Raw genomic sequence first — 25,018 nt, 5'->3', positions numbered from 1 at the left:
AAAGTCTCTTATTCCTTGTCATTTTGTCTTTTTCACCTTGGCCTGCTGTCTTCTTTCTCTTTCCCTTTCTCCAGCTCAGATCATGTGGAAGCGAGCAGTGAGAGGTGTTAGGGAGATGTGTGACGCGTGTGAGGCCACTCTTTTCAACATGCACTGGGCTTGTCATAAATGTGGCTTCGTGGTTTGCATGGACTGCTATAAAGCCAGAGAGAAGAAGAAAGCCAAAGGTCAGTTGCAAATGCATCATGGATTTTCCTATTTATTTTAAACTAATTTACCTATTGGATGCCCTTTTCTTTTCACTTCTCTGGAAAAAGCCAGCTTAGACTTTCCATTCTGGTCCAAGTTGGTTTAGACTAGTTTGTTTTGGTCTAGCATGTTAAAAAATTAGTGGTTATTGTTTGTCGACCAACATGGTCTTGCTAACAGGATTCCCATGGTCATGGAAAATATGGAAAAATCAAGAAATTTTCAAATTGTGATTTTCAGGATTAGAAAGGTGATGGAAATTGTTTTTATAAAAAAATAAATTTACATTAAAATATAAAATTTAAATCTAAATTGATCAAATCTAATTTCTATAGTCACTATAATTAAAAAAAAATACATTTTTATTTTAAAATATCATCAAATTTCTCTTTGTGAGTGCAATCTATATAAAATGTTTTTAAAATAGTGGAATAGTGGAAAACTCAAGAAAAAGTCAAAACTTCACTGATCAAAAGACGTGGGAGACCTGTTTTCAGTTTTAATGGTTAAGCTAGTTAAGCTAAAAAGCCATATGGGGACACCAGCATCCAAAAGAAACATATGCTGTTTTTTTCAGCTGTTTTTTTTTTTTTTTTGTCTGTTTCTCTTTCCGACAATTTGTATGTTCTGTCATTCAGATAAGGAACTGTATGCCTGGGTCCGATGCGTAAAGAACCAGCCACATGACTTCAAGAACTTAATGCCTACTCAGATTGTCCCTGAAACAGGTAAGCATAGGTAAAGGTTTGTGTACTTATATGTATCTAAACATCACATCCGGGTTTGTGTCATCTTTGACTGTGTACCTGATAGTAAAAGTAGTGCAATGCCATCTTTTCCTAAGTATTGGTGGACATGCAGAGGTCTGTGCACTCAATGAGAGAAAAGTTTGGAATCCCATCCCATTGTTCCTGCACTGACTGCAAAACCCACAACCCCAGCACAGCCACTACCAATGGACTCTCACCAGTAAGATGCCAACTTCACATTATGTATTGGCTTATTCATGTCCTTGCAAGTTTAGAGTTCCACTTTGCATTTACATTTATGCATTTGGCAGAAGCTTTTATCCAAAGCGACTTAGATTGCATTCAAAGTATACAGTTTATTAGTATATAAATTACCTGGTAATCAAAACCATATCTTTGGCATTGGTAACACAATGCTCTACTGCATCGTGTCCAAAGCTGCTCCTGGAGGGCCAGTGTCCTGCAGAGTTTAGCTCCAAACCTAATTAAACACACCTGAACCAGCTAATCAAGGTCTTCAAACCTGCAGAGTTTGGCTCCAAACCTAATTAAACACACCTGAACCAGCTAATCAAGGTCTTCAAACACACTAGAAACTTCCAGGCAAGTGTGTTGGAGTTCAAATCTAGCTACAAGAATGTTTAGATGCATGTGAAGTTGAATAGTTGAATGAATAACATTTTATGAAAGAGTTTTTTGGTGTGACATCAGCTTTCAGACACGGATCAGAGTGACTTGAAGAGCCGGCAGATCCCAGATCAGCAGAAGAACTTACATGTCACAGTGAAAGCGCACACTGAGAAAAGAGGTAAGGAATGTCCTACACAAACACTCTAAACCAAACACATCATTCATCCATTCTGCACTTGTATCTCTTTCATTTAAATATAGTCCACAACAAGCAATGCACAATAAGACGCTTTATTGGTTGTTTGTATTTTTTCACAACTAGTGCTGTTAAAATTAATTATTACTTTTTTCCAGTTTAACGGCGTTAAAAATGTTGTCAGGCTACATGTCAGTAAAAATAAATTTTCCTGTCCTGTCAGCTCTTATACTGTGCTCGTAGCACATAGCGCATGCTCTTCAATTGCACACACAAATAGGGCAACGCACGCTGTAGTCTGTATTATTTTGTATTAAAGCGCATATGAAACTACGAGCATGCGTGTCAGATCAGCTTCACGTTCAGCAGTGGCTTCATCGGGTATACTTCTAATCAAATATTTTATGCATGCATGTTTCTCAATGTCAAATCGTTCTTTAATCACCTGACTGCAAACATTCAGTGCATCCTGCTCCATGTCAAGCATTTTTACACTTTCCCACAGCTGCCATTTTATAATATCCTGCATGAGTCCAGTTGTGTTAGCGTATACTATGAAAACACTAATTATTCACAGTCGGGCAATGGAAACCTGGATTATTCCCTCAGATCATGTTATAACAATAATTTAGACCAATGTCTTTCCCTCCAATAAACGCTCTTGTGCATCAGGGCATGTGAATATGCATTTTCTCTTTGAGTTGATTCAGTAGATGCTCTCAGTACATCTCATTCCAATTTGTATGCCAATTACACACGCTTCTGTAGAGGCTGTCGCTGTCCCTTAACATCGACCCGGGACAGGACTGGGGGTCTTTGGTGAAAATACTGGCTCCACTCCCTGGGAATGAGATGTTGTTAGGCTCTGTCATGGCTGACAACACAAAGTCACCCAGCATAGCTCCAGCTCACAGCGTCCTACATGAACACACAGCTGCATCAATGTGTGCAGAAATACATCAGCTAATACAAATACCATCAGCACTTGTGGCATAACATTGATTACCACAAAAAATAATAATAATTTTGACTAAAAATAAAAATAATTCAGAAAAAGCAAAGCTTTGGGTTACAGTGATGCAATTAAAATAGAAGTGAATGGGTCAATTTGTTAAAAAAAAATATGTTTATATATATGTTTGTTCAATTATTTATATCCAGTTTAACAGCATTAAAAATCTTTAAGGCAGGGGCAGAGCTATAGGGTTGGCCTCCCCCACTCACAACTGCTGCTTCTGTCTCTCTTTTTTTGACAAGAATTGCATTTATTTAGAGGCAGAAAGTCTTTACGACTACATCAAACAGAAGACTTTTCAGACGCGCACTCCACTTCGCCTCAACGGCAGGTGCTAGTCAAACGAGTGCGGAAAACAGTACAGATGCAATCTTCAATTGCACGCACAAATGCGGCGGTGCGCGCTGTACTGTAGCCTGTATCATTTCATATTAAAGCGCGAATTAAACTACAAGCATGCATGTCAGATCCATGTCATGTTCAGCAGTGGCAGCTCTTAAAGTAATAGCAGCCAAATAACCTAATATCCCAGCTGCTGTGATGTCTGTTAATCGAAGAACAAAAGAAAAAAGAAGAAATAAATAACTTTTGAAGCTTTAAGGATTCATCTATATTTAAGTTATAATTTAGTGTTTGACCAACTTTATTCAATTTCTGTATATACTTGCTGAAGGGTAAATATGACATTTATTATAATGGGTTTATTTGAAGATTGTTTTAAATTCACTTAAGTTAGAAGTTGTTATTTTTTAAAGTCTAATAAATGTTTAAATAAAGTCTAAATAAGTGATAGCTCTCATTTATACTGTGACGTTAATATAGTCAACATTACATAAAGTCAGTGGTTAAATATTAGGGGGAAAAAGAATTTCATAGAGACATCAGTGTTGGTATCAGTGATACTCACCTGTCATAAAAAAGAGATGCCATTAAACAAATATCAAAAATTAGGGCTGTCAATCGATAATTTTTTTTAATCTGATTAATCACATCCTTTTTCTGTGATTAATCGCGATTAATCGCACACTTCATGAAATTAAGCATAGACCATTTATCTTGTTTCAAATGTTTATTTTGACATCATTGGCTATGTACAGCAAACTAAACCAAAAGATTGAAGGGTGATTCTCAAAAATCTATATTTTCTGCAAGCTTCTTTCAAGATAAATTTAGATGACTTTCCAAAAAAGGACACTTAGAAACTCCAAAAGGACACCAAAGAACCAAATGATATAAGGAGCCCATATAAGCACATATGAAAGAAAAAAAATCTGAATTTTATAGTATGTGTAGTGTAACACCAGAGAGCTTTTTTACATTTTAGAGAAGCCAAGTTGCGATACCGAACAGGACCACATGGAGATGCCAAAAAAAACCCTAAACCAACTGCCTGCTGACTGCATGTATATATCTACTACAGTACACGGATCCATTCCGTATAACTAAGCACAGCAACATAAACATGACAAATCAAAACTTTATCGTGAATGTGTGTGGAAACAACGTGAATGTACGGAAATGTCTGTGCCTGTGCATAAATACAATGTGCGATCAGTGCGTCAAGAGCACTCATACACGCATTATTATAACGGACTCACGCGTTCTTACTGTACTGAACGACTCCTGTACGCCACAGCAATCGTCTTTACCTTGATTGCAGTCTTCATCCATCAAAACTTTACTAGCGAGACTGGTTATCCAGTCGAGAAACCGTAGCTTGCGGCTCATCTGGCCATACAGCGGTGGGATGTGTTGACAATCCGTTCAGTCTGTACTTCACACAGCGTGTGTGACGCGTGAGGGCTCGCGCTCTTCAGAGACAATCACAGAATATGACAGAGCTCGTGTTTTAAAGCGAAACACACTGGAATTAATAATTCACTGAAAACGCAACACGAGTCTCTGTTCTCTCTGCAATCTCTGATGTAATCAGCCTGGTTTCCTTTATATTAGCGCTGTTTTGGACGGATTGTTTGAATGCATTCGCTTACTGGATCATTGGACTGAAAACTTTCCCGGAGTTTAGCGGCTTAAAATGATCCGAGCGCAAGCAGAGTAGCAAAATTGGGTTAAAGGGTTAGAATAGAAATTGTGCTTCAGTAATTTTGCGTTAATTGCGTTAAATTATTTTAACGTGTTAAGGATTGTAAAATTAATTGCATGCGTTAACGATGACAGCCCTATTAAAAATATACTTTTTCTACATTAATTTGAAGGTTGAATGTGAAATTATTGCAATATAAAAGTGTATTTAAAAACTTTCATATTAGGTGGGATTAATCGTGATTAATTTCAGAATTAGTTCGTTTTTTTAAATTGATTGACAGCACTATTCACACATGAAGGTAGCCCTGCCTACCATGAAATCTCATTGGTCCAAAATATGTCCTCCACATAGTGTATTAAACCAAATGTGTTGTGTGAGGCTGTGTTTGTCACTTTATTTTTGCCGCTGGTAATTTCCCATTTTGCCTGGTTTTGACACAATTCTGGCTGATTCTGTGTACTTTCTGAATAAAATGCTCTTGACGTGTTGTTTCTTCTTATTTACAGAGAAGGCTAGGTGTGATGGTATGGAAGCTCACAGTAGGAAGTCCACGAGCCCCAAACAAGGATCAACATTGCGTGACCTTTTGACCTCCACAGCTGGAAAGTTGCGTCTCGGGGCCACTGGAGGTGCCTTTGCACCAGTTTACAACTTGTCTGAACAGGTTAGAGTTATATAGACTGGTAAATACAAGAATATAAGATGATGATAACTAAACTAGGTGTATGACTTGTAACAAACTCTATTCATGCTTCATTCTTTAGGTAGCCCAAAACACTCGCGTGCCCAACATCCTGGATGACATCATTGCTTCTGTAGTAGAAAATAAAATTCCCGCTACAAAGATGGCCAGGGTGGGGCTGAATCAGGATTCGCTGCCAGAAGGGGAGGTGGGGCAGCGGCCAGAGGGTGTGAAGCTTGATGAAAGTCCATTGGCTGATCCCCACGCCATTGTCCCTCACGATTGGCTTGGAAACCACCGGCTGCTTTGGCTCAAAGATCATCGTCACCAAGGCAACCAAAGACTGTTCAAAGAGAACTGGACACAAGAGCAGGTTTGTAATGCTCACGCTAGTGGAGTATTAACTATATCTCTACAGATACTGGGTGAAAAGGAAATTAACTCATAAGAGAATTTACAGTGAATTACAGTTTTACTTTATGTAAAAATTAGGATTGACAGGATGAAACCTCTTGGGATTTAATTACTTAAAAGTAACCACTGATTTTGATTATTTTAAACTAAGACATTCAAAGTGGCTTCTTGTATGAAAACACAATGTAAAAAGAATCTTCATATCGTATGCTTCTGAAGCTGTAGTTGGTGCAATGTCTCTTTAGCCAGTGCTGGTGTCCGGATTGCACAAGAGTTTGAATGCTAATCTGTGGAAGCCTGAGCACTTCAGCCGTGAGTTCTCCAGCCTTCATAGTGACCTCTACAATTGCAGAGATGGGAGCGTCACAAACTCCAATGTCAAGGAGTTCTGGGATGGTTTTGAAGATGTGTCAAGTGAGTGATTAAGTACTTATAATTCTATTCTAATTTGCTGAATATGATTTTGCTGGTTGACTCTGTGGACTAAATGTTATTTGCATTCTTGTGTATGTGACCCACAGAGAGACCTAAATCTGATAAAGGGGAGTCAGTGGTGTATAGACTGAAAGACTGGCCATCAGGGGAGGAGTTTTTGGCCCTCATGCCTGCCAGGTATTGCTGCCCTTGGAAACATTTGAAGCATATGTTGTCTTTCAGACCGCACTAGAATTTGCATAGAATACCACTTTGTACTGCTAATGCTTCCTCGATTTGAATATACTGTCACGGGAGGAGCACACGACAGACACAGTGGGTGTGGCGTCAGGCCTCGGAGAGGCTTTTATTAACAAAATAATATAACAAAGTGTCCAGAAAAGGGAATAAAGTGTCCAAAATAAACAGGGGATCTGGTGTCCTCGTCGTGCTGCGGGGTTAGTGAAGGTGGGGCAGTGTTCGAGAAGGAAGGGTCCAGGTAAGGGGCGGAGTCCGGCGGCCGCACGTGCTCCCCTCTCCGGTCCGGGGCGTGAGGGGGGGGCAGCTTCGTTCAGCAGCTTCATCCTTCTCTCTCGGCCCATGGCGCTTGAAGGGACTGGACGGCAGTGGCGGCTCGTGGGTTTTAAAATAGAGGAGGCACACTAATTGTATTGGTGTGGGATCCCTGCCGATTATTATTATTATTATTATTTGTTTAACCACTTTAAAATGGCTTTTTGGTGGCATTTAAACAGCAGCAGTGATGAGGCTCTATTCGGTTCAGGTGTGCCCCATCACACGCCGCCAGCCCTGGCTATTTCAGCGCCCCTCCTCTCTCACGCACCCACTCCTGTCGGGAGCCTGGCGAAGGGCGGCGATTAAGGGACGGGATGATGATGATAATTAGGGGGAGGCAGCCGACTGTATACTTTCACCAGTATTTGAGTAAACCTCTTCTCAAGCTTGGAACTTAGAAATGCAGTAAAAGAGTACAAGAAGTTCCAGAAATAAAGACACGTAAATTTCTCCATAGAGAAATAGATTTCTAGTGATAAGTGTCTTCCAATTAATGAAAAATGCAGAATTGCTTTTTATTTTACACATACGTCCATCAGATTCTACATTATTTCTTGATTTGAAAATAAATTGGAATTAAAATCACAAAAAAACAAGAATTCACTATAAATGAGTGCTTAAATTGTATTAAGCCATCAAGTCACCTTAAACCACACAATTATAAAGTAAACACCATTGTACTCATTATTATAATAAGTGTAATGCTATTCTACATTTTCATTTTTTTTAAATCACATTGCTTTTATGGTGTGTAATGAGGTTTTACTGATATTTTTGAGACAAAGGAATTTGATGATGTAATGCTTTCACCCACCTCAGATACCATGATGTGATGAAGTCTTTGCCGGTACCGGAGTACACAGACCCAGAGGCACATCTGAACCTGGCCTCACATCTGCCCTCCTTCTTCATTCGACCTGACCTTGGTCCTCGCCTCTGCTGCGCCCACGGTATTCTTTCTTTCCTGTACTTACTGACAGTGCTGTTGTGCTCTGTTATGCAATGGACCTTATGTTCCAGTGTTTGTTCAGGTGTAACAACATGTCCAGAACAAGACTTCGGGACCAGCAATCTACATGTTGAAATCTCAGACTCCATGAGTATTCTGGTATATGTCGGGGTGGCCAAAGGAAACGGAGCCTCATCCAAAGCAGGTACTTGTACGTAAACATGATATTGTGGCATTGATGTTTTCATTGATGTAGGTTTGCATATACATTATTTAACAGTAAAATTATTAGCTTTGTAAGAGAGGTGGATCTGGATGCAAAGACATTCTGTGTATGGATTTTGAAAATAGGATGACTCAACAGTCAATAGTTGTACATTAATACATTCATTGACTTTGTGTGAGATCATTGCTGCCATAATGCCTCTTTTAAAGCTATTTGAATGTTGATTAATGGAAATAAAAATGTTTTTTTGTTTACTAGACTCAGGCTTGAGATTTGCCACTCAGCAGTATACTTGCATTATTACAGAGTCTTGGAAATTGCTGAAATAAAAAATGTATTGGTGTCCTTTAAAATGCCACCATAAGAACTTTTATGGAACATTGTGAGCAATAATTTGTGTGTAAGATTGCATTCATTTTGCTGTCAAACCCTTTGTGATAGGGGTACTAAAGCTCTTGGAAGGAGAAGTTCTGGATGAGAGTGTAAAGAAACGACTGAAAGACCCTAAAGAGACGCCAGGTGCTCTGTGGCACATCTACACGAGTAAAGACCTACAAAAGATCCAGGAGTTTCTACAAAAGGTACTGTACTCCTTGATCATGTAAAGCTTATGAGCTTATTTAATTGATGGTTAGGGATGAGTTGTCCGATATAGTGCTGGTTCAGTATGGTGTGCCACAAGGCTCTTCATTGTGCCCATTGTTGTTCTCCCTGTCGATGCTCTTAAAACCATCCATTAGCTTTATATTTCATCTAGATTAAATTAGTTCACTAAACACGTATTGCTGTTTTATTAGACACCCCCCCCCATCAATGAGAATATGATATTTATGCTTCTGTGTTTGCAGATTGCTGCTGAGCAGCAGGCTGAAGCGGATCCAGAGGCAGACTCTGACTCAGAGTGGGACGGTGATTCCGACCCCCTGCGTGAAGGCAGCTGGTATCTGAGCCCCAGGCTGAGGCAGAAGCTACAGAATGAATATGGCATAGAGAGCCGCACACTCCTCCAGTTCCATGGAGATGCTGTTATCATCCCTGCTGGAGCTCTGCACCAGGTACATTACCGCACTCACATTACCAGCTACATCCTCCTAAAGCAATCCGTCCTGGGCTCTTGGGAAGGATGACTGCATTCCTAAAGCTGTCACTCCACCAGGTGTTCAGTATTCAGTATTTATGCATGCTGTGTGTTTTTAGGTGATGAATCTGCACAGTTGCATCCAAGTGAATGTGGATTTTGTGTCCCCTGAACATGCGCACAACTCCTATTATCTAACCCAAGAGCTCCGCCCTCTCAAAGACCAAATGAACTATGAAGACAAACTTCAGGTACCTCCATCTACCTACTGTGACCTGTTTTGTTGATCATTTAGTTTCCATTTCTGCTGCATCATGCTGGTGACCCTACCCACAGTGCAATCTCATTGGCCCAAAATCATGCTTCACATAACATTACTTTCTGATTTGTTGTGTGGCATTGTGTCTCACAGCATTTTTACTTTACTCTCTGGAATAAAGGATGGATACACCAGTCTTTTGACCCGATTTACAGTCTGTAGGAGTCACAGAAAATTGCATAGTGTATGATGGACACAGACTTTCATTTTCTAGCTTCAGACTATGATTTCATCCTGTCGGAGGATATCACATTTGATATTTTGCACTGATTTTAGAACACATTGTTTTCAGTTCTCCTGTGTCTCCTAACAATGAGACACATGTGGAGGCTTGCAATTTTGTTGTGCTTAGAACTATTTGAACATCTGGTAGTGTGTGAACCTCAATTGTTTAGTGTATAATTCCCATTTTTTTCCACTCTAGCCGTTTAAAAAGTCGACAAGTGTAAGATGCCTAGTGTTTTAAATTCTGTTCAGATTTTAAGTCGTATAGTGTATTCCAGTTTTTTTGTGATAAAGCATGATGTTGCAAAAATTGCTATTGCAGTTTATATTCCTTTAAGTTGATACTACTATGTTTTATTGTGTTCCCAAGTGTAATTAGGCATGAGCCAAATCTGTAAGTAAAATCTAATTCCACACTATCTTTTCATCCCTCTTGATTGTTCAGGTGAAGAACATCTTTTATCACTCTGTGAAAGATGCTGTAGCCACACTGAGGAACCATTTGAAGGAGAAGAACACAGACGATGGGAAACAGGAGGGGTCCTGACAATGCATCTCCTCCTCCTCTGTTCAAACCCTTGGAGCATAAAGACAATCCCAGGATTCTCCAGCAAGAAATCTCTTAGATGTGATTCTAACAAAATGGGCCACTCTGCAAGATTCTGTGACTTCCTCTATGATGTCACTGTCTTCTCTTTGATTTTATTCTCTTTGTTTGAACTTCCCCATCATGTCTTCCTGCACGGACAGGAAGCGTAGTAAGGGGCACAACAAACAGAGATAAAAGTAGTACACTGTGCTCTCCAAACAGGTGCAATGAACTTCAAAGCCCATCACTTCCACTTGCCGCACATGCAGAAGACCATGGAAAACCTTTAGAAAGAGCGACACTGGCAAATACATGTTTTTCCAAAGGCGATAATGATTCACGACATGTTCTTTATTACTAGTTATTGCACTGCAAAGTGTTCAACATGTTGTCATGCTGTGTTTTGGACAGTTTTAGAGAGCAGCGATTCCAACACAATCATAGCAGCATTCCATCACATCAGCAGCTGCCAAATGGACAAGTTTTATTGTTTAAGCAACATTAAATTATTTACAGTTTGGCAAATATTCACTGTGCAGAGGGCGAATATTAAAGAATTAGTTTATTCTGTTTGTTTAAAAAAAAAAAAAAAAGATCTTGTGAAATTTTCAGCTGAAATGTAATATGTAAATAGCAGAATATACATATATAAATATTAATTGTGATTTTCTATAACATGGTGTGCTTTATTTGCTGTATGTGTTGTTTGCTACTGTATGTACATTGAAGTTAAAGAGATGTTTTACATTTTCCATTAAAAATGGAATAATATTGATTTGTCTGTCATGCCTGTTTACGTAATCCATTCATATCCATTAAAAGAGTTAGTTGGTTTTCTAGGTTATTTAAAAGGATAGTTCACTCAAAATCATTTTTTACTTAACCTGGTGTTGGTCAAATGCTATGCGACCTCTCTTTTTTCAGACCACAAAAGGAGAAATTAATAGAAAATTGTCTGTATGTTGTCTATATAATGGCAGTGAATTGTAACCAGCTTCAAGCTTTAACAGAAACGATGCAAAATATCACAGTCTTCTGTGGGTGAAAACAACCCTGAATTGAACAACTTTGTGTTAATGAGACTATATTACCCATTGCGTATCTACAAAAACATCCAAAAGTGCATTTCACTTGATTCCCCTCACTTACACAAACACTTTCATAAAGTGTAAATGTAGTTTTCAAACAAACGCCGTTTAACTACTATCACCTACTAGTACCACATTTTACTTCTGTGATGATGTATTTCGGAGTGAATCGGGTGTGTTGAACAAGAAAAAGTCTTTCCTGATTTATTAATGTATTATTTTTATTAATGCATGTTTAGTAAGACTAGGAGCATGTATTTAAAATTTAAATAAATTGGGTACTTTGACCCAATATAGACAGTTGAATCTACAGTAAACACAGTAAAGTCAAAAGTTGGAATAATTAAGATTTTTTTTGTTTGGTTGTTTTTGAAAGAAGTTTCTTCAAGGCTGCATTTATTTGATAAAAAACCAAACAGCAGTAATATTGTGAAATATTACCATTTAAAAGAATGTTTTGTATTTGAATATATTCTAAAATGTAACATTTTTCTGATGCAAAGCTGCAGTATTTTCTGCATCATTACTCCAGTATTCAGTGTCACATGATCGATCCTTCAGAAAGAAACATTTCTTCTTATTATTAATCTTGAAAAACGATTTTGTTGCTTAATATTTGTGGAAACCAAGACACCATCCAACAGTTTGGGTTAAGCAAGTTGAGCTTTACCATCACAGGAATGAATTACATTTTAAAATACATTAATATAAAAAAAACTTGTTTTAAATAGTAATATTATTTCCCTTTTACTGTTGTACTATATCTTTGATCAAATAAATGCAGCCAGCATAAGAGACAATAGACAAAAAAACGTAATTCTCCAATCTTTTGAGCGGTGCCGTAGGTGGATGCAGGTCTAGCTGTCATTTGCCGTCTTCAACAGCAGCTGGATCTCCTGCTGGAGGTCAGGAGGCACGTGCAGGAGCCTCATGCCCAGCGGTGAAGGCTGATCTAGAGAAGCCGGAGGGCTCTGATGCTCCTCATACAGGTCTCTCTTCAGACTAGCATTCTCTGCCTTCAGTTTCTCATGCTCCTCCAGCAACCGCTTGTTCTCCAGCAGCAGAACCGCCACAAGCTTCCACAGGTCAGCGATGGCAGTGCTCTGCTCTTCCAGCCGAGTCTTGTCGTCTTTGGCAGCCTTCCAGCCGAGTGGAGGACTTTGGAGGGCTGTTGGACTGGTGCAGTGTGTTATCGGGCTGACCAGGAGCTTTCCTTTGAGTTTAGTCTGTTTGCGGCTCATCTTGATCAGTCGCTGCTGTTGGAGATGTCTATCTCTCTGCAGCTCTAAAGACAGTCGTACCGTGATAGAAAATGTGATAATGGTTCAAATGTTGGCTGTGCTTTTCTGAAAGAAAAGGTACATGAGAGTACAAATGTGTACTTTACATAAAAGAACAACTGTTCCTTTTCATTCACAATAGCTTATAAAGTACATGGAAGACCTTTTAAAACCATTATATAGCTTTTGTACAGTACAAACTCAGGAGAGGTACATTACTGTAGGCAACATCCTTAAAGATGACAACACAATGACAACAGCTGCCTGCAGATTTTATGTATTATTTGACTGTTCAGATTAATTTAAAAATTAATAAACACAAATGTGATTTTAGAATACTCATTTTTTTTCCCTTTTCTCCATTAAGGCATTTCAGGTTATGTTGATATGATGTTGATATTTACTAATAAACAACAGCCATTTTAAAAGCAATTTGAATAGAACAATTGCAAGTGATTGAGTGGTACTACTTAAACAAATGGACAAAATGCACTTTGCAAAGCATTAGTGAATAACAAAAAAAAGCAGATTCATCTTGAAGCACTGAAAAAGTAACATTTTTGGTTAAAATACGGATTTTTACTTTGGTCACTTTAAAGTAGCATTTTACACCTGAACGTTACGTATTTGTACCAGGAAGCTGGACAGCTTTTTATTCAGCAAAGATGCATTATATTGATCAAAAAGGACAGTAAACATTTTTTTTACAAGGCATAAATTAATGAATGAATGAATGCTGTTCTTTTGAACTTTCTATTCATCAAAGAATCCTAAAAAAATGTTTCAGGGTTTCCACAAACGTATTAAGCAGCACAACTGTTTTCAAGATTGATAATAAGAAGAAATGCTTCTTGAGCAGCAGATCAGCATATTAGAATGATTTCTGAAGGATCATGTGACAACGAAGACTTGAGTAATGATACTGAAAAACAGCTTTTTGCGTCATAGGAATAAATTACATTTGAAATCATATTGAAACAGAAAACAGTCATTTTAAATTGTAATAATATTCAAAAAATATTACTGTTTTACTGTTTCTGGTCAAATAAACGCACCTTTGGTGAGAATAAGAGAATTCCTTCAAACAAAAAAACAATTTCAGACACCAAACTTTTGAATGTCAGAATACATCTTTGCAATTCATGCACAATCTTTGTACTGTAAGTAGAATCTGAAACATATTTACAGCAATTTACCTTATCTAAATCCATTCTGTATATTTTTTCCTAAATTTGAAAGAAAAAAATTGAAAAAAACATTCTCCCGATTCCATTTTGGCCTGTCAATAAATTACACATATTTAAAATAATTTTTAAAAAACTTTAGATTTTTGTGATATATTCAACTACTACCATACTTAACCTTTTTAAAGGGGTCATATGACGTTGCTAAAGACCCATTGTAGGCTATGCAGAACTGCAGGTTCAGGAAACAGTCCTCCATAAAATGCGTCACACAGCGTCACACACTGCGGGCTTGAGTGAGGAACGGCCAGCGGATTCGACGAAGGCAACCACATGTGACGACCCCGGGCTGGACTCCGCTTCGTCCACAGTGAAAGCCGATCCGGCGATCCACAGCGTGAAGTTGATGTATTTCCTCAGAGACCAGCACGGATCAGCTCCAGGCATGACGAAGCGGATATCGTCCTCTTTTGGAAGGCCAAACAAAGTAGTTTCACTTTCACAAAGAAACACACAGCGTCTTCACGACATGGCTGCTTACACTACAAAGAGAAAGGAAAAATTGAAATCGCATCATATGACCCCTTTAAAATCGCTTCCACTTTGTATTTGAATATTAAAATGCACACTACTCGGCATGTATCATTACATTATACTTTCTTTTTTTTTCTCCTTCGATTTGCTGGCATGAGGGTTGGAGGATTGTTCTCTAAAATGTGAAAAGCTTGAAATCAAATATTTAAAAAAGAAGTACACTACTCAAAAGCTTGGCCTATGATTCAGACATGCCAGACTGCTGGAATAGAGTCACACCTGTCTGTCAGACACATGCTGTTTTACCTGTTCACTCCGTGTCACTGACCAGGCCTCTTTCATCAGCTCTGAGCAGAAAGAAACAAATACAGAATCATTCACTCCTTCATTTATCTTCATGCCATCCCAATTCTTCATGTGTGCTTGCTCTTAAGAGAACAAAAGGGTCTTCACTGATTTACCTGCTGCTTTACTATGGCATAAAATCGCCTCTTCAAATTTTTCCTTTGCCACCAACTGATCTGCCTTTCGGCGAAAATGATGGGCCTGTGGAAAAACAACTGTCATGCTTTCTGGGGAAATACAGTTACAGGATTAAAATCATTAGGACTCTTCTAAGATGATGCTTGAGTCTTAAAACAGTGACTAATACCATGAACATGAAATCCAAAATAGCACGTGCCAGTTATTACATTTCATAATTCTTAAGATAAAATCCTGCAAGTCAGTTATGATTTTGGTTATGAGACATATTTGTTAATTATCTTTTTTGGAGGGGAGGGTTATATGTATAAATGTAGCTTTATTTATATATTTATTTAGACATAAGGGCCTGACCAATTAACATTTGGTAATCACAATACATTTAGGATGGCTATTTACAAGTTTAAATAGTAAAGCCACAACAGAAAGACTTGTATTTACCTGTAGCAGCTCAAGTAACCACAGGTTGCTAATTATACTGTGATTACAAAAAAACACTTACTAACAAAAATAAAAACCGGTATTCGGTATGAACCGGTATACCGCCTAGCACTACCGTCAACTGTTTGGTTACCAACATTCTTCAAAATATGTCTTCTTTGGTTTGGAACAAGTGGAGGGTGAGAAAATGATGATTAGGATTTTCATTTTTGAGTGAACTTATTACATTATCTCTTCAACTGGTGGAAAACTGTGGTTGTTTACAGCTTTTTCTTGGAAATAAAAATACAAAAAATGTACTGTGATAAAGTTTAAATAGTGTAACGTTTTACAGTTAAAGACAAGGTTTGCGTCATATTCTGAGTTGCATTATTTTTATTCATTTTGAAGAATATTGAATCGGGGTTTTTTGTTTTTTGTGAGTGAGATGAATTAATGCATATTCATATTTATTTTAGAACTACAGTAACATCTGATTTCTCTCAACATGGGGACAGGAGAGCTGTCAATCAATAAATTGGAAAAAAAAGGTAACTTGCGTTACTTATTTGAAAAAGTAACTCGGATATTCTCTTGTAAATTAAAAAGTAATGCGTTACTTTACTAGTTACTTGAAAAAAGTAATCTGATTACGTAACTCGCGTTACTTGTAATGCGTTACCCCCAACACTGAATAGGAGTAATAGTTTAAGAAAAGTATAAGTAAATGAAAGCTGTTCCAAGGCATGCATTTTCTTTTTAGTCTCTTTTCATCTGATATTTGTATGATTGATTTAGTCATTCAGAGGCTATATTCTGATTTGATTGAATGTGTTCTCCAGCATGTGCTCATTCACTGGGGGTGGATGTTTTGTCTTTGACCGTTCAAAGAATCGTTCGAGGAGCCCTGAGCAATATCTCAGGACAAGGCTGAACATCTGAAACGAGACATAACATTAACAACATCTAATTAACTCAACTTCTGTCATTCATGTTATGAAATTTAAACACATGCTACTTTCCCACAGATGAACAGCATAAAGGCAAAGTCATGGACAATGAGAGCGACGGTGGTATTTCAGCTGGCCCGTGATGATGTTCCATCTAATGATCCACGCTCCCCGTCCTCTCCGTGCTGCTGCTTTCTGTCTTTGTTTCTTGCTGATGACGTGGGCAATACCATCAAACTATAGGGGCTTGGTCATCCATCTTCCTGCTCTTTCCTCCTACGCATGGGGAATTTTGCGTGATGGGGGTTCACTGATCCCTGTGAAAAAGCTTCTTATCCACAAATACTTGGCTTGGGTTATTATTGTATGCCTATATGCTTAGGATTTGTTCAAATTATTTAACAATTCATCAGATATCACTATAAAATTGGATTCAACATTGTATATATATAACATTTCTGCTGAAGTACTAAAATTACTACAACTACAACAGATTTAGAAAACTATATTATTATATGAATTATATATATTTATATAGAATTTATAGAATTTTTATAATTATATATAAATATAAAAAATAAAGTTTTATTGTATTTTATATATATATATATATACACACACACACACACACACACACACATATAAATCATATATAAATATAAAAAATAAATTTAAGCTAAAAATAAAACCTAATAAAAGCACTAAACTAAAAGTCAAATTAAAATGAAAACTGAAAATATAAAAATAAAAGCTTATTAAAATATTAATAAATACTATAATACAAAACACTGAAGTAACACATTTTATAAATTATTTTGGGTATGCACATTTATATAAATCTTATTCATTTTAGTTTTTAATTCAAATTCAAATGACACGTTACATAAACTCTCTTATTTCCTTCAGTCACCCTTCTGCTTTTATAACAAAACTGTTAAACATTTATATACATTTACACTAAAGTACATTACATATGAGCATCTGTGCAACATATTTTATACGGACTGACACTAAATAAATGACAATCTCTTGCACACCCAGTTTAAACAACTAATGATTCTGCTATAGTAGTGACATTAGCACAGTTTCACATGAGACAAATCATATGTATTGCTTCATTTCCTAAATGTTAATTACAGACTGTCCCTTGTTCTCTGGCAGTGGATTAAACAGTCATTTAGTTGCTGTATCATCTCGAGCTCTAGGCATGTAAGCGGTTCTTTGTGGTTCTGTTGGAAGGCAACTCTGAAACAAAATCTCAGCCAAAATCTTAATGACCAGCCTGCAGTGAAACCATTTGTGTAACATTCAGCCCTGACAATGTTTGCCCAAACAAATTACACTTACTATAAAAACGCATGATAATAAAAATGCAGGGACGTAAATCAATAGATTAGGCTAACGTTTGAGTTTTGAATTAGACTAAATTAGGGCTTTTTTATGTAATTACCAGTATTGAGTCAGGCGTTTACATCAAAAGTATGAAAAAGTGATCAAAACTGAAAAGTAAGACAATGGTGTAGTAATCTGGGTTGTTCCCAGCAAACATAGAATGCTCTTCTAACGTTCTGACAACCTAAAAAGAACGTTCTATTTCCATATATGTAACTTTACTGGCTAAACAAATACAAACCTCCAAAACATGTCCTCAGAACATTCCGGGAATCAAAAACGAACATTCTCAGAACGTTTGGTTCTAAGAACTGAAAACTCTTAGCTGGTTTGCTGTTGCTCTGGACCCCATCACTTGAGGGTCAGCTGTTCGGACGAGAGTAACACGCTTAAACCAAACCCTCACACCTACGCTGCCCCCCCATCCCGACTCAAAGAGGTGCTCTCTGGCCCGATCCGCTGGCCTCCCCAAATCTCTCTCATTACCATACCAGCTCCAATTGTGAATGTGTTTGGAGGTGGGAACAAGTGCATTGTCCGGTGTTTTGGTTGGTTTCTGAGCACATATGAAGCTCCTCTGAGAGATGTAGAGGACTATATGTTATCAGTGTCGGCTGTGTTTGGGCGAACAGCAGAAGAAAGCCGTGAAGAACGCAGACAAGAGAAAAGCTCAACGCTCATGAAAACCAAACACGCGTTCAGCAGAATGCAGCCATCAGGAATGGTAAGCGTTAAACTCTCAATTGAATTGTGCAATGCTGAAGGAGTGTATGGGTGTGAGAACTGTTGTTTTTTTCCCCTGAGAATTAAAAACTATCTGGATTTCATTTTTTCTGAAAGATATATGTTCAAAAGTTTAGGGTCAGTACTTTTTTTTTAAATGAATGAATATTTCTATTCAGCTAGAACTATCAAAAGGTGACAGTAAAAGACATTTATAACATTACAAGAGATTTCTGTTTCTAATAAATGTTGTTCTTTTGAACTTTCTATTCACCAGGAATCCTAAAAATAGATATATATATCATGGTTCCATCAAAAATATTAAGCAGCACAGCTGTTTTTAACATTGATAATATTATCAATGATCAAATCAGCATATTAGAATTATTTCTGAAGGATCGTGTGACACTGAAGACTGTTGAAAATTCAGCTTTGCATCACAGGAATACATTTTAAAATACATAAAATAGAAAAAAAATTTTTTTAGATGGAAATAATATTTCACAAAATCTGACCAAACTTTTAAATGCTCATTTCTGAATTTAAGAAAATCAAGTGTCTCTTTCTTTGGGAATAAAACAACTGATGATGTAAATGATCAGTTATTAAAACTTGAAATGAATTTCTTTGGCTAGATTCAATAAGTAAAAAGATACAGAAGGAAGTGTGCACAGACCTAAAGGGGTGATTTATCAAAAAAACTGCATTTGAGAGAGGCGTGCTGTGTTATAAAAAAGGAATAATGAGTTTTGGAGAAATCACAGAGTGACGTTTGATTAATCGTCGTGTGCAGGGGTCACCAAACCCCCACGCAACACCAAAGCCAACGCAAATAAAATGGGCTGTGAACCCATCCCAACATGGCGCTGCGTGGGCGTGCGAGGCACAGAGGGCATAAGAGGGGCACAAAGAGAGGGGGGGTACTAAACAACCCGCCGAAATAATCTACCATCTGCTATGAAGAATTCATTCACTTTATTTAACAATATAATATAATGATCAGTTTGATAATGGGAATGGCAATAATTGATTATTATCAATATAATCCGTTATTTTTAATATCCTTTTTGATCATATTTCTGCTATAACTGGTTGTCTTGTGAGTTATATAAGTATTGTGTCTTCCACAGCTGCAATTCACTTTTTCTGGTGAATAGCAGCACTGACACAATAGCAAGAAATGTTTGTGTCTGTAGGCGTAAGACAAAGGAAGCAAACATTTGCGCTGCCCCCAACAATTCTGAGAATGAATAGATGTTTGGCTTTTGTGAGAAAAATGCTGTTCATTTAACAAGACACCTGAACTCAAGAATCATAATAACACACTGAGCTGTCCAACACAATGATATCCAGTTAAAATGTTGAACTAGAGGGCATGAGATTTTGAGCAGGTTCTTGCTGACAGCAGACGTCTGATTCTCTGAATGACTGACTGCTGGAGGATGTAGCAGAGCTGCTCTTGTTATCAGAGCTACATCAGAGATGACAGGAAGGCAAGTGTGTGTTTAATACCGAGGACCTTAATTCTCATTAATCAGACGTCATTCGAAACAACGGTCCTCGCCGACAGTGCGATCAGCTTCAGTAGACCGTCCATGCATAAAAACTCTTCCAAATTAGGGTTCTTTACGCAGTTCCAAAAAAACAAGAAACCTTTTTGGCACACACACAAAAAATAATAAAATAAAATAAAGAATTCTCTAGGATAAGCAAGTAAGTAAATACATAATACTGAGCTTTTGGCACAAAATGTACCTGAGATTAATAATTTAATGAAAAATGAATGAATGAATGAATATTACATTATTTTAAGTTAATTAAAAAAATACACACATACATTATATTTTTTGGCACAAAACGTTCCTAAGGTTAAAAAGTAAGTAAATAAATAAACAAAACTTTTTTTGCACAAAAGGTTCCTGATTTTAAAAATTAAATAAGTAAATAAATATATAAATAAACCTTTTTTTTTTGCATAAAATGTTTCTGAGGTTAAAATCAAATAAATAAATCAATAAATAAAAATAAACCTTTTGCACAAAACATTCCTTAGGTTCAAAATGAAACAAACAAACAAACAAACATAAATAAATCAATAAATAAACACACCCAAACATTCCTGAGGTTAAAAATGAAACAAACAAACAAATAAATAAATAAATAAATAAATAATAAATAAATAAAACATTTTCACAAACGTTAAAAATGAAACAAACAAACACACACAAACTGCCACAAAACATTCCTGAGGTTAAAAATTAAACATAAATAAATCAATAAATAAACATTTTGACAAAAGTTTCTAAAGTTAAAAATGAAACAAACAACCATAAATAAATCAATAAATAAACACACCCAAACATTCCTGAGGTTAAAAATGAAACATAAATAAATAAATAAACAATTTGACAAAAATGTCTAAAGTTAAAAATGAAACAAACAAACACACACACACAAAACTGCCACAAAACATTTCTGAGGTTAAAATAAAAAGTAAATAAATAAATAAACATTTCTGAGGTTAAAATAAATAAATAAACATTTCTGAGGTTAAAATAAAAAGTAAATAAATAAATATTTCTGAGGTTAAAAAAGAAGCAAACAAACAAACAAACAAACAAAATAAATAAAGATTAGATAGATAGATAGATAGATAGATAGATAGATAGATGATAAATATTCAGTCTAGTAAATCATCTATTGATATGAACTGTTCAATTTACTTTTGCATGATGTTTCAAACTTTCAGGCAATAAACCTATAAAAATCATTCACATGTTATGATTTCATGTTTGGCAACAATAGATAAAGCATTTGTTTAATCTTTTCATATTAAATCCAACTATGATCTATTAAATAAGGTCTCAAGAGCTGGGTTTGTAGTGTGTAATACTGGCATGCACAGAAGCTCAGTCAGCATGCAGTGCTGTGCATGTGGGCGAGTGTGAATGGGAACAGAGAGAAGGCAGGCAGGCTGGGGGTGTCTGTACAGAAGTAAGAGGAGGGCAGATGCAGATCTATTCAGAGAGGCTCCACTTTCGCTAGGGCTCCATGGAGAAGGGGCTGTTCCATAGTGTGGGTGGCTATGAATTAGGCCTCAGTCGCACATCCAGCAAACGCTCTGTTGCTGATGCTGCCATGGATGAAAATAGAACAAAAAGTGACGAGAGAGATGATGAAGAGCCGACGGCCTTACATGTGTCAGTCATGTTGAGCGAGATAAGACCTTACAACAGAGGGCTATATCATAAATATGCTAAATATATCATATGCATAAGTATTTCAAACCAAATGGAAATTAATAGTACCTGCAGTTAGTTGACATATTTTGTTATCCACTGACAGCTTCTAGATGTTTGAAAGCTTCAAAATGCTGTGAAAGTCTAAAAATATGGGTATAGTTAAATATTAAAATTGTTTGCAATCCTACAGGAAGGTATACTCTGTAATTTTCTGTATTTATATATTTTATTTTATTTTTCAGTTGTTTTACCTGTATTTTGAGTTTTACACTTTATTGCATTGTGTTTTAGAGTGAACAGAAATGTCCGTAAAATGAATGGATACTGTCCCAGTAATGAGCTGTTTGTAGGCTACCAAACTTTTCTGCTTTTCTGTTATTTTACCAATTTATTTTTTACAGTAAAGACAATATAGCTTAGCTAAAGTCTTTTTTTTAGTAATCAAGATGTTTAATCGCAATTATCTTGTTACTGAAGGGGAAAAAAAACGTTCTTTAGCCTATATTAATAAATCAGTTTCCTTAACTCTCTAGAAACTAGAATAACTTTCCAACATATTCAGATATCACTTTCCTGAATGTAGTGTTATTACGGTTCCTCTGTGGGACGTGAAGTCGGCGTGGCTCGTCATTTTCCGTGTCGAGTTTCCCGGATGCGTCCCATATAAGTCCAAAAGGGCGTGTTTGAGATAACCGGATAATGTCCATTTATGGGATGCGCCCTAACCGGAATTCCTGATAATAACATACACCAAAATCAATAAAAATGAAAAGGCATCTAACTGTTTCACAGACCACAAATCTCTATAATATCAATATATGCACAACAATTTAAAGTTATAGCAGAATCAGAGATCTGTCTAAACAGAGCGCTCGTGTCGTCACATGGCCAAGAGCAAAAAACAAAAAAAGCCCAACCCGTTTTTTTTTGTCCCGTTCTGTCCTTGTATGGTCAGTGACGTCATGGGGCATTGACAGGCTCTTCTTAAATATGCACACTAGACATAAAGTTTCACTTATTGCGGCGGCACATATGAAGGGAGCTGGTGAGCTGATGCGCGCGTGTATGATGACTACACTGAAGTGAACATATTTACAACACATCAACTAGATCATAAAAGCTCTGAGAACGACTATAATAAAATTCAACTTTAAAAAAAACGCTGAAGATCAAAATGACAGCGACAGCTAGTAGCAGGGATCAAATGAATGCGTCTCTGAGTGATTTGATGCGCTGTCTGCCATCACACGGATTCCCTCTGGATGAGACCCCCGCATCAGTCTTCTCTCGTGGGGATGTGGGGGTTCGTCCTGACCAGTTCAGAGAGGCGTCGGGAGGTAAGAAAATATTAGGATGCTTACAAAAACAAAAGGCTAACCATAAGTCTTTGAGAAAAACAAAAATGCCCGTTTTGTCCTGTGTTCGTTTGCTTATTTTGATTGCTTGTTTATAAGTTGGTTTCAAACACCAAGTTTCAAACTTTAGTGAATTGGAATATTTTCTGAGTTTCCATCATCATATGGAACAGTTGTTGGGTAAACAAATGAACATTATAATGCCTATGCAAGGCGAGAGACTGAACTGCCGTCATCTCATGGGCTATATGCTTTTTGTACATTTTCACAATTTATTAATTTCTTCCACGTTACTTTTTACTTTTTCGTTGTTTTTATTAATTGCACGTGGTCATGTTTTATTGTGTAGGCTATGTATTGCGGTAAAAAGCCTAGCCTATTGCCAGGAGCGACGAGCGAAGGAGGCACACAAAAATCCACCAGAGACAGAAAGATAAAAAGGGGTCCGCGCCTCCTCACAGCTCGAGCGCCGGCGGTACAGCGATGTGAACTACAGTTTAACAAGCTCTGACTGCTGGGATAGCTAGTCGTTGTCCCATTTCAACCTGGAACTTTTTTTTGTGTGTGCGCACAAGGCAGCTTATGATTTAAGTGTTGAATGTGGTCTTTTGTAGTATCTAGACAACGTCCTTATCAGAGAATATTTCATGTGGTGCAAATTGCAGTTGTTATAAATATAGTGTTTACAGTGAGTCTTTTTATTGACGTCATTACTGTTATGTGTCTGAATAAAATGATAATAAACACAAGGTGTAATCTTTTGAGAATCAGTGGAATGCTGTATGGCATTACGAAGTTATAACACTAGAGGTCGCACTTTGATAAACTAAGGGCAGGTTGCAAGAAAACATACATTGTAATACGATTATTTTTGAAAGAAATTGAGTTTTATTCAGCAAGGACGCATTACATTGGCAGTAAAGACATTTGTAATGTTACAAAATATTTCTATTAAAAAAAATGCTGTGCTTTTGAACTTATATATGCAGTTCAAATATTATAGTCAGGCTATATTCAGCAAAACTATTTGAATATTATGCAGCACAACTGTTTTCAGCATTGATAATTATAAGACGTGTGTATTGAGCACCAAATCAGCATATTAGAATGATTTATGAAGGATCACGTGACCCTGAAGAATGGGTACAATTTAGCTTTGCTATCACAAGAATAAATTACATTTTAAAATGTTACAACAGAAAATTATTACTTGAAATTCTAATATTTCACAGCATTACTGTATTTTTTGATAAAAGGGGCCTTGGTGAGCATAAGAGACCTTTGTACTGTAGTGCATGTTGGCTGTAAAGAATGTAAAATGTATTTAAATAATCAACAAGACCAGTTTCTATTGCATTAGATGAGTTTCCATCATCATATGGAACAGTTGTTGGGTAAACAAATGAACATTATAATGCCTATGCAAGGCGAGAGACTGAACTGCCGTCATGTCATAGGCTATATGCTTTTTGTACATTTTCACAATTTATTAATTTCTTCCACGTTACTTTTTCGTTGTTTTTATTAATTGCACGTGTTCATGTTTTATTGTGTAGGCTATGTATTGCGGTAAAAAGCCTAGCTTACACTCTAAAAAATGCTGGGTTAATGCTATATTAAATATAACCCAGTGCTGGGTTAAAAAGTGACAAACCCAGCTATTGCATTGTTTTGACCCAGCTGTTGGGTTGTTTTGACCCAGCGGTTGTGTTGTTTTGACCCAGCTATTGGGATGTTTTGACCCAGCTATTGGGTTGTTTTGACCCAGCTGTTGGGTTGTTTTGACCCAGCTGTTGGGTTGTTTTGACCCAGCTGTTGGGTTGTTTTGACCCAGCTGTTGGGTTGTTTTGACCCAGCTGTTGGGTTGTTTTGACCCAGCTGTTGGGTTGTTTTGACCCAGCTGTTGGGTTGTTTTGACCCAGCTGTTGGGTTGTTTTGACCCAGCTGTTGGGTTGTTTTGACCCAGCTGTTGGGTTGTTTTGACCCAGCAGTTGGGTTGTTTTGAACCA

At 37.0% G+C, this 25,018-nt stretch overlaps 2 protein-coding genes across 3 annotated transcripts in view; one reads left to right on the top strand and one right to left on the bottom strand.

Annotated features, from left to right (window-relative positions):
• The window catches only part of jmjd1ca (jumonji domain containing 1Ca), a 76,384-nt gene extending 65,405 nt beyond the window's left edge, over window positions 1-10,979 (top strand). The window contains exons 14-27 of one of the 2 annotated variants that reach the window (XM_016455019.1): window positions 75-227; window positions 888-977; window positions 1,094-1,218; window positions 1,710-1,806; window positions 5,393-5,550; window positions 5,651-5,941; window positions 6,228-6,396; window positions 6,504-6,594; window positions 7,792-7,922; window positions 8,004-8,126; window positions 8,589-8,728; window positions 8,996-9,202; window positions 9,345-9,476; window positions 10,215-10,979. In XM_016455019.1, coding sequence (XP_016310505.1) covers window positions 75-227; window positions 888-977; window positions 1,094-1,218; window positions 1,710-1,806; window positions 5,393-5,550; window positions 5,651-5,941; window positions 6,228-6,396; window positions 6,504-6,594; window positions 7,792-7,922; window positions 8,004-8,126; window positions 8,589-8,728; window positions 8,996-9,202; window positions 9,345-9,476; window positions 10,215-10,316 — 2,009 coding nt within the window. In that variant the 3' untranslated portion in view covers window positions 10,317-10,979. Of the gene's footprint in view, window positions 1-74; window positions 228-887; window positions 978-1,093; window positions 1,219-1,709; window positions 1,807-5,392; window positions 5,551-5,650; window positions 5,942-6,227; window positions 6,397-6,503; window positions 6,595-7,791; window positions 7,923-8,003; window positions 8,133-8,588; window positions 8,729-8,995; window positions 9,203-9,344; window positions 9,477-10,214 lie in introns of both variants that reach the window. The other variant, XM_016455018.1, reaches the window with a different exon arrangement.
• Window positions 10,980-12,155: 1,176 nt separating this feature from the next.
• On the bottom strand, window positions 12,156-15,011 carry nrbf2a (nuclear receptor binding factor 2a). The gene is made up of 3 exons (XM_016454996.1): window positions 14,906-15,011; window positions 14,752-14,791; window positions 12,156-12,748 (listed from the first exon to the last, which is right to left on the bottom strand). The coding sequence occupies exons 1-3, from the start codon at window positions 15,009-15,011 to the stop codon at window positions 12,304-12,306; spliced, it is 591 nt and encodes a 196-aa protein (XP_016310482.1). The 3' UTR covers window positions 12,156-12,303.
• Window positions 15,012-25,018: the final 10,007 nt, after the last annotated feature.

Source organism: Sinocyclocheilus anshuiensis, unplaced genomic scaffold (genome assembly GCF_001515605.1).
Source record: "Sinocyclocheilus anshuiensis isolate Anshui unplaced genomic scaffold, SAMN03320099.WGS_v1.1 scaffold167, whole genome shotgun sequence".
NCBI lineage: Eukaryota > Metazoa > Chordata > Actinopteri > Cypriniformes > Cyprinidae > Sinocyclocheilus > Sinocyclocheilus anshuiensis.
Note: the sequence above shows the minus strand (reverse complement) of the source record. Positions and strands in the feature narration are given on the sequence as shown.

What these genes read in the sequence shown, in the direction of transcription:
- nrbf2a (XM_016454996.1), bottom strand. Translation starts at nt 15,011, where the DNA reads ATGACAGTTGTTTTTCCACAGGCCCATCATTTTCGCCGAAAGGCAGAT. An exon ending in ATGCCATAGTAAAGCAGCAG is followed by an intron (nt 14,792 to 14,905) that starts GTAAATCAGTGA and finishes CTTTCTGCTCAG; the next exon opens with AGCTGATGAAAGAGGCCTGG. An exon ending in TCAGTGACACGGAGTGAACA is followed by an intron (nt 12,749 to 14,751) that starts GGTAAAACAGCA and finishes ATTTTCTATCAC; the next exon opens with GGTACGACTGTCTTTAGAGC.